This window comes from Glandiceps talaboti, chromosome 12, assembly GCF_964340395.1.
Source record: "Glandiceps talaboti chromosome 12, keGlaTala1.1, whole genome shotgun sequence".
NCBI classification, from domain to species: Eukaryota; Metazoa; Hemichordata; class Enteropneusta; family Spengelidae; genus Glandiceps; species Glandiceps talaboti.
Window position 1 is genome coordinate 22,398,387 of NC_135560.1, and position 14,856 is coordinate 22,413,242.

The following is a 14,856-nucleotide window of genomic DNA, read 5'->3' on the forward strand; positions in this document are numbered from 1 at the left end:
ATTAAATGTGATCGACTTTTATAGTGTATGTGAATTGTTGTGTAGTCTTTACACACACACACACACACACACACACACACACACACACACACACACACACACACACGCATACACTCATATACATACATACACACACATACATACATACATACATACATACATACATACATACATACATGCATACATACATACATACATACATACATACATACATACATACATACATACATACATTCAATACAAATCAATCAATGTCATGCTCATTATTTTTCACTTTTTAATCCATTTGCCCGCTTCCTACCTTTTCCCTATCTCTATATTGGCATACTGCCCACTACACTCTCCCCTTTATCCACTTCCATCTCTTCTTCCAAACAGATATAGAGTTATATTCACCATTAGATTAAAACCATAGAAAACATTAACCTATCACTGAATATTTTGTATAAAATGATAATACTCAGGTGATAACCACATTGTTGATACCCGTTTCTTCTTCTTTTACCAAAATACACAAATTTTACATCCTCAAATATTGGATTTTTGACCAAAAGACCAATACCCTATTTTAGACCTTTACAGCTTTTTAGAAGATCAAATTTTAGACCAAAATACACTTGACAGTAATTCCATACTAAGGAAATAGTAGAACGCAAAATGTAGTTTTCACTCTTGTGGTTTTTTCCCTTTAGGAGGTAATATTTTGGAGGTAAGTAAAGGTAAAAGATATTGGACCCCATTCTTGACCAAGGAAAATCGAAAATAATGTAGATAGAGTGGACCCCTTTTAGACCAAATGGCAAGAAAGCACATCCCACAGGGTGGCACATATACATGTAGTCATATTATATTTGTTTTTATTAATATTTCATATACAGACACCATTTCAATGTGTAAACACTGTTCTCCCATTGCAACCATATGGGGGAGCTCACAATCAAAGAAAAGACCAACAAGCTCACAATAAAAAAAAAGACACATATATTTGTTCATATCTTTATTGAGTTTTCTCTAGAAAGACAGGTACAATGTAAAGCATTTACAAGCACACAAATGATCATTGCATATATACAGAAAATAACAATAATACTTGGAAGTACCTTTTGTCTTTTTACAATATATTTTGCTTTCAAACATGCATATAACCAATATATTGAGATTTTCCATTTCAAAGAAAGTTTATATGTCACTCCTGACTGCTTGACATTGACATCTTGGATTTGATATGGGGGAAATTATAAGAAACATACATGTATGAATGAAGCTAGGACCCTCTAACTTTTTTTTTTTCATTTTGCTTACAATATCTACAAAAAAAAGTTTCGGTGGTAAAAAACATTGATTACATTATCCTGACAGACATGGTCCAAAACAAAACAAACTTGGTCTTTGCATAAAGTCACAAAAATTTATGTCCGATCTTTTCCTGGTATTGCTTTTCTGAATTGGTTTAATGCTGTATGGTGTAGGCACACTGTGGTTGGAAGGTTTAGCTAGGCTTGACGTTTTTTGCCAACACTTATTGCATAAGTTGACTTGAAATGGATAATAGAACAATATGACTATTCCAAGGTTTAACTTGTTCAGTGGTGTTGACAATATAAATGAAACTTTCTTCAATTTTACATAAATTCAAACTTTGAGCATTTTCCAGAAATTGTGTCATGAGATTATAAAAAATTCATGCATCTTTCAAGAACAACATAATAATCAATGGTTTACATAAATGAACAAAGTTTTCAAAGCACACAAGAAACAGTTCTAAACATTCACTAAATGCATTTGTAGACAAGAACTCAAACCTATATGTTGTCAAATATATGACAATTAGTAGTAGACAATTTTATGAAAATGTTCTTTACTGGTCTGGTAGTAGTATGTAAGATATGCCATGACAGGGCGCCCTCACACATCAGTCAACCCCATAGCCTGGTGATGGTGGAGTGACACAATATATTTTAGTCTACGTGAACAAAAGGGTGTAAAAATATTGAATAAAATGCCAAAAAAGTTTACAACATTCCAATGTTTTTGCAATTATAATGAACAAATAACTTATTTTGTCATGTACATGACAAGATAAACATCAAATACAGGTGCAAAGAAGTGTAAAAATTGTAGATAACATACTGATATTTATCACAGAGATAATCGAAGCACACAGGTGCATGAAGTAGCACACAAGTAGAATGGGTTAAAAAACCCAGGAATACTGATATATAATATACATATACAAAGAATTTGATCTCGATGGGAATGGTGTTGATTCATGGTAGCATGGTAGTTTTGTAGTAAATCAATGTAAATATGGATAAACAGGATTTCATTCATATCATCTTAATACTTGTACATTTTTCATATAATTCTCTCTGCATTTAAAAATGCTAAGGTAGGCAATAAAAAGGCCTGCTGAGGTGTGAAACTATTCAAAAATTTACAAGTCGTTTTTGCACTATAAAAATGACAAAATTACCAATTCTCAAAAATACAATGAGAGATTATGGTTGACTAGTTCCAACAAAAACCAACAGTATTACAAGTTATTAAGAGAATGTTCCAGTCATTACTGTTACCTTTTATCAGTTGTCACTGAAGCACACACAAATTTGTTGACTAGCTAGGTAAACATTAAGTATTGCATATGTCTGATTGCCAGATGTTTCATAACGTTGGTTCACCTAAGGTTTTGAAAGTAAAACCTTCAGAAACTCATTCTTAATGTTTAAAAACTTTCTTCAAATTTAGTACAATTCATCATAAAAAAATAAGGTACTACAGAATGTGACAGAAAAGTATGAAGGTACAAATAATGACGCACAAACTAAAAACTGTCTATCTAAGTTTGCATATTAGTTTTGAAAGCTCACTGAACTTTCGTGGAAAAGGAAATAATTTTATTAGAGTTTAAAGGTGTTGTATACTTAAAACTATACACCAGTGTTCCCGCTAAGGCTTATTTGTGCACTACTTGTGCAAGGTCTCCATCTGCTCTCACAAATTTCATGTTTTGCGCTACCGTATATCCAAGTATCAAGAATGAAACAGAAAATATGTACAGATAAAGTATAAGTAATGATTGAATGAAATGTTGTCATAGAGTTTTAATTTCTCTCTATTCAGCATCCAAGAGTAGGTAAAATGAGTTAGCTTCATATTCCAAATAAACATGTGATTTTGCTTCCAGCCTCTCCCCCCCCCCACACACCCCCTCCGTGGCCTCACAAATGCAGTCGACATGTCACACTTTCCATTCTTTTTCCATCTCCTTAAGTTGCTCAGTCTCAAAAAACTTAGAGGGAACACTGCTATACACCCTTTCTGAATGACTACCTGTATCAAGTCAACTATTGATTTCAAAAATGACACAAAGAAATAATATATTTATGAAAACAGCCTTAGTGTCTTTTTGCTCTGTTTCTGCATTTATAATTTTAACACTTCTCCCATGATAAATAACAATTCAAGTTGTCGTACAAAATAACAGTGGTGCGAAAAATTGTAAGTACACAATAAACATATCATCAAATTGTACAATATTTTGCTTTCAACTCAGTGAACAGAAGAAATAATTTGGGCTGAATCTACTTAGCCACAAATATACAGAATAGTAAAGCTCCATGCCATTTACATGTATAATGAAATCGAAAACATTCTGTAAATACAATCACAAATACTTTTTGGTATATATAAATTGCTTTTTTCACAAACGTCACGCTGGAACACACCGCCAAAGGCACACGATTTCAGACTGTTCTGAAGGTGGAAGAGTGGTGTAATATTGCTAGAGAACACATGAAAAGTTAATACTGCTGAATATGGTCCACACATGGAATGCTGTAATGTTAAAATGCTTTATGGTTTGAATATGTAAATTTTGAAGAAATAAATGTTGTTTTCTGAATTCTTGCGTCCTAGTCTAGGATTTTGTAATTGGTTTTCTTTCATTAAAATTTCTTTATATAAGAATCAATTCTCTATTTACTACATATGGCTAAAGTGAATATTAGTTATCCAATAGATCAAGTGTCTAAGTATATCAAACTTTCTTTGAATTGGAGCACTGCACAAAGGACATGACAAAGTCGTTGTCTCTTCTGTTTCAAAATAATGCTTGGTGGGTGGATATTGTAATGCTGTGTTTAAGGTAATACAACAACATGAAATGATTTGACTAATGTACTAATTGTGCAGCAAATTATGTATACAGAAATAATTTTATGCAATAAAGTTTAGTTATCGTTTTCAAGTCATCTCTGTTTATTTATCGTTTTCAAGTCATCTCTGTCTGAACTAAGATGTTCTAGGCAAATTTTTACTAAATAAATAAGGTGTTATATGTAAGGGGAACTATTAAAGCTAGTATGCTAGTATGCTGATTCAAATTCTTACAAGTATATAGGAAGTTTTATTAAGAACTATTCAGCAAACTTAATTAATGAACTAAAATAATATCAAAATAGCATTGTCCGTATAAATTCATTAGAATTATTTCTGTTTTGCATATTGTTTATGTGGAAAGCTGTTAAGTTCTGTGTTAGAGTTTTCCAAACTCAATCTTCTTGACCTGGGTATTGTTGTAATTTCATCCATCCATCCTACTGTTTTGCACCAACAGGAAGTGTTTGTTCTGGAGCTGCAGGATCAGTTGGTGTTCCACTAACAAAAACCCAGTGATTACAGTCTTTCTCTGCTCTATGGGAATCAAGCTCTGTATGGGCTGTCACTTCATATTCCCGACCAAATGGTGTTCTGAAGGAGAAGACAAACATTTTCACAAGAAATTAGCACATTTTCTGTCATCATTTCCTCACATTCATTTTCATTCAGAAAAGGCAAATACAGGTTACATAAAAGTCTCTGTGCAAGTAATGCTGAAAATACACAGTACATATTTGTAATGATAGGCCAATGTCAAATTAAGATTAAAATTTTGGTGTGTAAAACAGTTATTAGTCAGAGCTGTAGAAAAGTTTATTCTGAACAATGAACCAATTCTACTTAATCGTTATGGCTCCACTGAACACAGTGGGATTGAATTATTGGGTTTTAATACCAAAAGAAATCCAAATAAACCAGTATCAATGCAGCTGTATATATAGAACTACATTATATATATATCATGCCACTTTATTAACAAAGATAGATCACAATACATGTTACTCATTTCCCCTTCAACTAAATACACTTATATTGAAGACAAAGAACTGTAAGCCTCATTTGAATGCCAGACACATTGTGTAGAAAAAGTTCAGAAAAATAAGGACTCTCAAAAACTGCCACTGATTTGATATGATCATTTTATATTTCACAGTAATTTTGATTTCTGTCAGAAAATACAAACCTTTCAGAAAGTTAGAGTTGCACAAGGAGAGTTGATATAATATCTTACCTGAGTGAAACATGTCCAACAGAATTCAAGTCTTGGTTAGACTTACAATGGGCAATCACAACTTTTTGGTTGGCCTACAAGATATCAAATAAATGTAAGTATTTTCTTTTCAAATATATATGTACATGATGTATGTGACTGTAGTAGTAATGATTAAAAGTACAAAAATACTTGAATTTCCAACCATTTCAAAGGAAACTGAAGATCTGAATGGAACAAAGCAGTACCAATTTCTAAAAAAATATGTGTACAATGTTTGTATATGTCTTAAAACATCATCAATTTATCAAACCATTCTGGTGCTATGGGTTTGAGTTTTAACTGAAGACAAGAAGAAGTCTTTTGATCAAACACTTCCATCAGCACTTTTGTGCACGCTTATTTCTTTCAGAAGTGGTAAACAGATATATACAATACACTTGAAATTTACTGAGGACCATATTGTGTTGAAAATGTTTGTATGAGTTATCCTGGGGTGATTTGTATTTAACTTTATCTGTGTTACTCTTCTGTAAAAATTTACCAAATAAGGCAAAAAATATAAAACTATTATAAGGATTATAGCACAAAGATTAGTGGAAGTATCATCAAATTAATTTTCAACATGATAGAAAACTGTCATTTCTTGTGTTAGTACAATATATGGAAAGGCATTAATGTTCTTTGGCACGTTGAGGGCGCTCTTGCAGGGAGTAGAACAAGTGAATGACAGTGTTCATTAGGTGACTTCAGTCTAATCGCTATCACCAACTCCAGGAGTGACCATCACTTTTTATGTTGATACTTTGTATTTTTATTTTGGCAAGTTGAAAGAGGCACAGTGCTTCTGATTTTACTTAAGTATATTTTTCCTTCTAATAGTTTTTTTTGCAAGTAAGGTTACAAGTGCAGAGTACTAGGTAATTTTGTAAATATAAATGTAGTTATATGTAATCCAGTTATAGGTGCCTATCAATTTCCAGAGCTTTATTTTTCCCCAAGAGAACGTTTTTTATCTTTGTTTTTTAGTGTGAGGCCAAGTATTAAAGGGCTGGCATTATAATCTCCCAGATGTAACAACACATGATGTATAAATAACCACTTTTGTCTTTTGTCCATGTACGTTTTTTTATGTACGGTACTAAAGCATAGTGGCAGCTTTACCAAGCAAAGTATATAGCTTGTTGATAATATGATTTATGATTAAAATCATGAGTGTAAATAGAATTGGACTTTGTTATCACTACTTACAGGTACTGGTAATCCTTCCATTTCCATTCTGTATAATGGATTAAATGCAAGTACTCTCCACTGAGTTAAATAATTACAGTGTTCAACCAGTGTCACTTCCTGTTGTCTAGATTTCTTGGCTGACTTTGTGAATGTTGCAATATCACTGTGAAGTTTCAGCTGAAAACAAAAAGGAGGCAATGTACAATATTCTGATTAGTAATCATGCTGGCAATAGTACATGGTCCAGCAAAGTCAGTTCTAGTATGATGTACTATATTTATTATTGAGGGTCGTGAGGTCAACATGTTGATTTCCTCAAATGACTGTTCACCTTTTTGCTGAGGGCATATCAGGAAACAGACTGATTAGGGGTGGGGGTGGGGGTGGGGGTGGGGTGGGGGTATTGGGGGGTACAATTGCAGTTACACCACCAAAAAATCAAATTCAATCTACTGGTTTTACTAATAAGTAATATCACAATCTCATGATAAGTAATCATAGGACATGTGAATATTAAAGTTATCCAGCATAGTGTTTTCCCAATTACATTACAGGTGGACTTGAAATTCAAAGTACACAGCAATTACACAACAGTGACAGAAATAATATGCTTTGAACTATTTCAAGATATATAACTGTGTTTGAATGAAATTACTTACATCTCCTCCTTCTCCTGGTAGAGTACAGATCAGGAAACTTTGTCCATACGTCAATGGAGCACCTGGTGGTGAATTATCCACACTGAAATACAAGATGCAAACTCAATTATTTGAAAGGAAACTATCTTTGACATGTTACTACTTTCTATTTAATGTATTGTCTTTATATTCTCTATCTACATACTTTCATATCTCCTACAGACTACATATTTGCATTATTTATTGGCAATGTCAATTTTCCTGTGTGCTTGAAACTATGATGGTCTGTATTGCAGTTAGGACAGCATTATAAAATTAAATGCTGCAGTACTGTCATAACAGTAATGGCTAATGCATGAACATTTGAAATTACACACTTTGTGTACACCTTAAAATTATGATGTGAAAGTATGTGTAACATGAACACATGAAATCAAGCACTACATTATGTCACGCGTATACTATCTATTAAAGACTAGCCATCTGTACATCTGATATTTTGCACTACATGTTCATTTAAAATTTGGCACTACATTGTACACCTGACATAATAGACACCTGTAATGAAGCATTGTGTACACCTTAAAGTATACACTATATATTATGCACTACTATATAGCTGAAATTATGCACATGTACATCTGAAATTATACACACTATATGTACACCTGAGTGTGCACCTAAATTATGCATGGCATACATATCTAAATTACACAGTCTATGTCTACAGCTAGAATTATGCACTGCAGTACATGTACACCTAAATACACAATTATGTGTACATCTGAAATTACACACTACACGTACAAATGTACATGTATATATATGTACATCTAAAATTGAGCACTATACTATATATGTACACCTAAATTACACACTATGTATACATATAAAATTACGCACAGCATGTACATGTAAATTACACACTATGTGTACACCTTAAATTACGCAGTATGTACACACCTGAAAATATACACTATGTGCACACTCTGATATCTGGAATTCACCACTTTTTATATGTCTGAAATGCATGTAGAATGTTTTGTCTTTTTATCTCAAAGACAAGCAGAAAGTACTCCACAACACAGCTCATTTGTAATTTTCAATTTTATTTCTTATTTCTTCCATATATGTACAATATGTAAATGAACAATACATGTATTTAGCACTTCCAAACACACATACACACAATCAGCTGAATAGCCAAACTCACCAAAACACATACTCTTTCAGTTTTTAGTTGAAAACTTCACACATGTGTTTTATCAATTATCGTAACCTGGAATGTATTTTCAGAAAAACACACACAAAAACAGCAAATGAAGCCCCTAATACAAACCCTAATACTGGTGGCTATGATAAATTCAAATGCAGGTATTTTAACATATGGGGGAACAACAATGAGGGTGATTTTATTTTAGCTGCATTTGTTATGCTAAGGGGATCCACAAAAGGCAGTTTTGCTAAATCCCAAGTCATTTGATCTCTCTGAAGATATTATCAAATCTGGCAAAGAAGAGGTCTACTGTACACAGAGGTTAGGATCTTCAGATTTCTTGAAACAATCACTTCAGTATCCTTGGGCAGGGCTCAAGAAGTGTGAAGATCTAACCTATTATGCCTCTTGCCTCAATAGCCAGTCTCAATCTGAACCAAATTTGCAATTTTTAAAACTTCTCTTTCAGTGAGGCCATGTGATGCAGAGTTGGTGAAATGACTTGTCTGGGATATCCCTCCAAACATGATAAATTTGAACTTTTAGATCAAATCAACTTCACCTTTCTTCACACTATCACTGCTGAGGAAGTTGTTCACAACCAACACCAAATATCAAAGTTGATATGAAGATTTCCATGGAGCACACAATAGGTTGTAGTCGATTTTACGGTTCCAAGATGCATTGCACGAGACGACATTGCTTATGTTGTTACATTTAGGTTTGTTTTGTCTTTATTACGTTTGAAATAACATTTTCATTGTGAAATGATCGAAAGTCATTTTGACCTCTTTAAGTGTGAGTGATTCCATAGAGCAAAGACTGAAAGTCATCAATGATACAGAAAACTTTTACAGGTAAACCCAGGGTATGGTCAGGTGACAGCCATCCCCCTGAGTAGCATGTACAAACCCCAATTTGCATGTAGAGAATACATGGAGATGTATGTAGAGACAAGCAATGCATCTTGGAACTGGCAACAGGTCTATTGGGAATAAGCCAATGAACTTGATTATATTGACAATGACTTTATCATTGTACATAATATACTAGTACTTCAAGTTTAATATGTGAACTCTTTACAATTATTTATCTTCAAACTGTTTCTTGTAGAGTCCCATCATCAGCGTTTCTTCAATAATACCCATACGCATTCCTAAAGACAGCCCTTGTAAAAGAGAATGAGAAAGTCATGTTAAGTTGTACAATAAAGAAGTGTGATATTTCATAACTCCATGCAGAGAATCAAAGAAACTATTAATGGTCATTTCCTAATCTTCAAAAGCCTTCAAATGAACACTTGTCTTTAAGGTAGTCAAGGACCAATGTCCTTAACACTCTCTCTATATTTTGCTACCCAAGTTCCTTTGAAATAACAAACAAATTTTTCTTGTTAACTACATTTTGTATCTTGTTTTTAAAGGAAATTGACAATCTTTATTCCGCAGAGACAAAACTGCATATTGCGATGATACTGGATTTTTAAAATAACTTAATTTCAATATTATTTTGACTTATATGGTGTATGGTAACTCTTGACCCTTTTTCTTTTCTTGACTTTAGTAACTGAGAATGGTTTTTGAGTTTTCTTAAGCAAAGTAACAAAAACAAATAAGTAAACAAGAATTTAAGATTTTTATTTTCCAGGCACAATACTGTTGATCATGAAAAGTTAAAAACATTTTCTGATGACAGCTGGCCACCTTTAGAATTATACAATCATGACACTGTTACTACTTGTATTATTCTTATCAATATTATGTATCATCATATATCAAAAATTGTTATTTCAGACCAATATAACCATAAAGAATAACAGACAAGCACGTAGCCATTTAGCAAAATATTAGACAGAGCTTACCTGTGCAGTTTATGCCCAAAAGTGCATCCCTGGGAGATATCACTACTATCAGCCAGCATAGAAAATACTTCATCAAGATTAGTGTAGAGATTGTGCAGTTGCAGTCAGCTGGTATATAGGCAGATCAAGTATCTACAAAGTCTATACTATGTGTAGTTGCAAAGCACCTTCTCCCAGCAGAGGTGAACACGCCTCTGTATGATTTGCATACAATCTCAATCCTGATTAGTTGTAATTTGAATATCTCACCCCCGATTGGTTGGTAAATGGTGTTTTGATCATATAAATACCAAATTTTTTATTTGAAATATTGTAAATATATTGTAATACTTTTATTTTAGATTGCTGATGGCAAAAAATCCATCAGAACTATTTCAATACTATTTATAATCTTGTGCACAAGTCAGCATTCTAACAAGTGGAATCTGTATTTGTTATAACACTAAATATGGCACACAGCTGAAGAGGTGATAGTCAACAGATTTTCTAACTAAGCCATCTTGTATATAGAATAGGCTGAACAGACAAGAGGCTATTGTTAGTTGTCGAACACTTTCAAAAATTCTCAACAAAAATTATCCATATTGTACTTTAATTTATATCAAGTATGGATGAATAATCATGATATGAAATATTTTCCAACTCAATCAGCAGTAATACCCAATTTGAAGTACTATTGTAACTGTTACTACTTGCTGGCCTACTCTATGAGGGTGAATTTATTGTTGTTATGCAAAATAAGATTATATTTTCCTCTTTCGCTGATAGTGATAGATAACAAAATTTACAAACTGCATCATTCAAGGAAATTGTATGAAATAACTTGTCAATTCTATGAATTAATCTCTGGGGAAGTAATCTGAGTACAGATCAAGACTGAGCAATGATCTGAGTAAATCAAAGTAGCAGGTGATCACACGATATATATCACAGACTGGAGGTGCCAATGTCCTCTCGCAAAGCTTAGCAAATTAGAAAGGTGTTCAGGATTTCATACATGTGTGTACATTTATACATGCAGTATTTTAATAATGTTTCAGATATGTAAATACTGCTGTGGTACAACTACAGATACACATGAAATGCTGAGTTGCATTACTGCTGCATGACTGCATTTTAATTACATAGTTCCATGATGCTACAGTACAACTATAGAGATGAGCACATGCTGCTGAATTTCAATATTGTCACAATGCTGCCTTTCAGATATATGCAAACAATCTACTGAATTTCATTCCTGCTGCTGGGCTGCATTTTAGAATTGCTTGAATATTACTGCTGCATTTCAGATATGCACATACTTTATACTGAATTGCATTACTGCTGCAGTACTGCATTTCAGACATGCAATCAATACTGAATTTCATTATTGTTTCAGAATTGAATTCTTGCATTGCATTAATACTGCAGGAATACATTACATTACATTACATTACATTACATTACATTAAATTACATTACATTACATTACATTACATTACATTACATTACAGATGTGCATGCAATGCTGAATATCATTACAGCTGCAGGACTGAACTGCTGCATTGGATTGATATACACCTGCAGGACTCAACTTCACACATGTTTACACAGCTGAATATCATTACTACTGCAGGACTGCATATCAGATTTACACACACTCAAACTGCTACATTTCATTATAGCATGCATGGACTAGTTCAGTATTGATGAATTTAATTTAATGTCATATAGTGACATGCAGCTCTATTTAAGATATAAATCTTGTTTTAATATCCTCAGTTCCTTTTAAGGACTTTACAATGAATAAGTAAACTGTGGACATTTGATATTTTATATTGGACTTAGGAGTAATATAAGTTTCTACCTTGGCACGATAGGAATTTAGGTATAGAACAAATGATACATATGAACAATAGGAGAATTTATTAGTTTTGTATTTGAATTGAAAATCTGTAATAAACCATCATTTCATATCTAATTCATGTCTCAGTCAATTATTTTCATTTGAACCATGGCCAGTGTTTTTACTGTTAATATCCATGCACTGTCAATATAGTTTTGGTCAACATGAATAGTAATAGATATGTATAATACATATATATGGTGTATTAAAATGGGTAGGGTACCAGTGGTCAGCTCTGGTAGGGTTGTGTGACCAGTGCTGGAAACCCCAGACCTCATTTTAGACCCACTTTGACCAAAAATCAAAACCCCATTTTAGATCATTACAGGTTTCTAAGAGATGAAAAGTTTAGTACCCCCCCCCCCCCCCCCCCGATTAAAACTTTCTTCTGTAATTCTTCCTTTTTTTAAAAATATAATAAATGATACACCACTGAAAACATGTTGGAGGATATCATTTGGCTTTCTTCAAAACTGCAGTGTTTTATACACTGCAGTAATAAAGTGTTTGTATACACTTTGACAGTACAACAGAAGTGAAGGTGACTTACGGTTGGATGACAAATGTACTCCTTGCAGTAGGATCAAGCTTTCTTGTTGCTGAAACTCCACAAGGACCTTCAAATCTCTGTAAAGCATGCAGCTTACTTTCAGCCATATTTACTGCCAATGCTGCTGCAGCACGTGGTTCTTGACCAACTAAGACATCTGTGTCATCTCTGGCTCCAGGGTTTACCAGCATGACTTTATCACCGAAATGTACGTTGCCATCAACGGTCACAGAAAGTTCAGACTGTTGGGATATACAAAAACATTGGTGTTCAAATGCTTGGAATAGTAGTTAGTATAAATAAAGCTGTCTGAAACATATATATGCTGATTGCATATAAGGTATCACCCATAAGGGAACTGACATATCCATAGTCACAATCCAATACTCAGCAGTGACTTTGTTGAATTCAATCTTCAATTTGTTGGCCTACTCCTCAAAGTTCAAACTGTACAGATTGGAGATTGGATTCAAAGCTACATAGCAATCTGAACCTCGATCATAATATGGGCATGAAGAGAGATGTGAGTAGCACTTTCAAATTTCTATTAAAATTTAAAAAGGTATTTTTATTATAGGACGAGATAAGTACAATGTTACTAAACATATACTTTCAAATCTAGAGAACTTTCATCAAAATAATTTGAAAATCAGCACTGCCTCTAGGCTAAATGTTATTACATGTATCATCATGATCATGTATGACTGGATTAGTAAGGTTAACTGATCAAATAAGTTATGAATTTCACATAATTGACAAAAAAATATACAGTAATCAGGTCAACTACACTTATGTAATATAATTAAATGTGGAATTCACAGGGTGACTTTAAAATTCTCTCTTTCTCTCTCTCTTCATTTGTCACATGTACTCAGAAAGACATGTGAATGTTTAATAATATTAATACACTATAATTTGTACTATACCATATTGTATTTTGCTGACAGCTAGATTACTATTGTGTATTATGAAATCATAATTAAAAATTATATGATAAATTAAAGATTGTGAAGAAATCGACAATATTGAGTACAAATAATACTTGAACTTGAAGATGTGATTTAACAGGAGGATATAAATTGTTACCTTTTTGAGAATGGTTGAATCCAATTTTGAACCTTTCTGTATGAGGAGCTCTCCACGTTCTCGTTTCGCGACGAAATCTTTGAGTGTGTCCTGCAAAGAGAGAGAATACACCATGTCAACAACTTTAGATAAAACCATGGACACAAGTTTGATATTGATATGATAATGAAAACACACTATCTCAGTTTCTAATTGATTTGACAGAGAGACATGTAACGGAATGAATTAATTTAACACGTATCATACATTTATTTCAAATTCGTAAACACATGCTAACAAGGAATTAAAGTCTCCGGCTCACTGAATCGGAAAACTACTTTCCAATAACGGGACTGCCATTACTGACAACAACAACGTAGTCGAGTCATCAGGGCGCATCATTTTAGTTACAGTCAATCCATTCCTGAAATGCGGCATTTAAACATACCTCCTCTAAGCAAATGTCTTCATTCCAGTTGCCAACAAGGACAGATGGGTTATATGTTCTAATACTCATGATTAACTTTCCCCAAAAAAATTATAGCGACAGAGGAAGGCAATTATTTGCTAGATCCTGGTAAGTTCCAGCAACTCTATGAACGTAAGCTTTACAGGTCAGTTCCTTAGCAACAACTGTAAAACTACGTACAGAGTTCATGGAGCATGCGTATATTACTGTGTATTTTACACACAAGTTTTAACGTTGGTGGCGTACTTCGATTGGCTGTCGTTTTCATCAGTCGACGATCACAGGAACCGGAATGGGAACCGTGTTACAAAGTAACAAAACAAACAAACAAACAAACAAACAAACAAACAAACACACACACACACACACACACATACATACATACATACATACATACATACATACATACATACATACATACATACATACATACATACATACATACATACATACATACATACATACATACATACATACATACATACATACATACATACATACATACATACATACATACATACATACATACATACATACATACATACATACATACATACATACATACATACAT

At 33.2% G+C, this 14,856-nt stretch overlaps 1 protein-coding gene across 1 annotated transcript; it reads right to left on the bottom strand.

Moving 5' to 3' along the window:
• Positions 1–1,030: 1,030 nt before the first annotated feature.
• LOC144443441 (cilia- and flagella-associated protein 161-like) lies at positions 1,031–14,433 on the bottom strand. Its single transcript, XM_078132918.1, has 7 exons — positions 14,265–14,433; positions 13,838–13,927; positions 12,752–12,993; positions 7,261–7,342; positions 6,620–6,778; positions 5,390–5,463; positions 1,031–4,749 (listed from the first exon to the last, which is right to left on the bottom strand). Exons 1-7 carry the CDS (start codon positions 14,331–14,333, stop codon positions 4,596–4,598), a joined length of 870 nt encoding a protein of 289 aa, XP_077989044.1. The 5' UTR covers positions 14,334–14,433; the 3' UTR covers positions 1,031–4,595.
• Between the last annotated feature and the right edge of the window lie 423 nt (positions 14,434–14,856).

Coding starts and splice junctions, on each gene's coding strand:
- LOC144443441 (XM_078132918.1), bottom strand. CDS start 14,333: ATGAGTATTAGAACATATAACCCATCTGTCCTTGTTGGCAACTGGAAT. Junction 12,994..13,837: donor ATTCAACCATTCTCAAAAAG/GTAACAATTTAT, acceptor ATATCCCAACAG/TCTGAACTTTCTGTGACCGT. Junction 6,779..7,260: donor TACCAGGAGAAGGAGGAGAT/GTAAGTAATTTC, acceptor TTTTGTTTTCAG/CTGAAACTTCACAGTGATAT.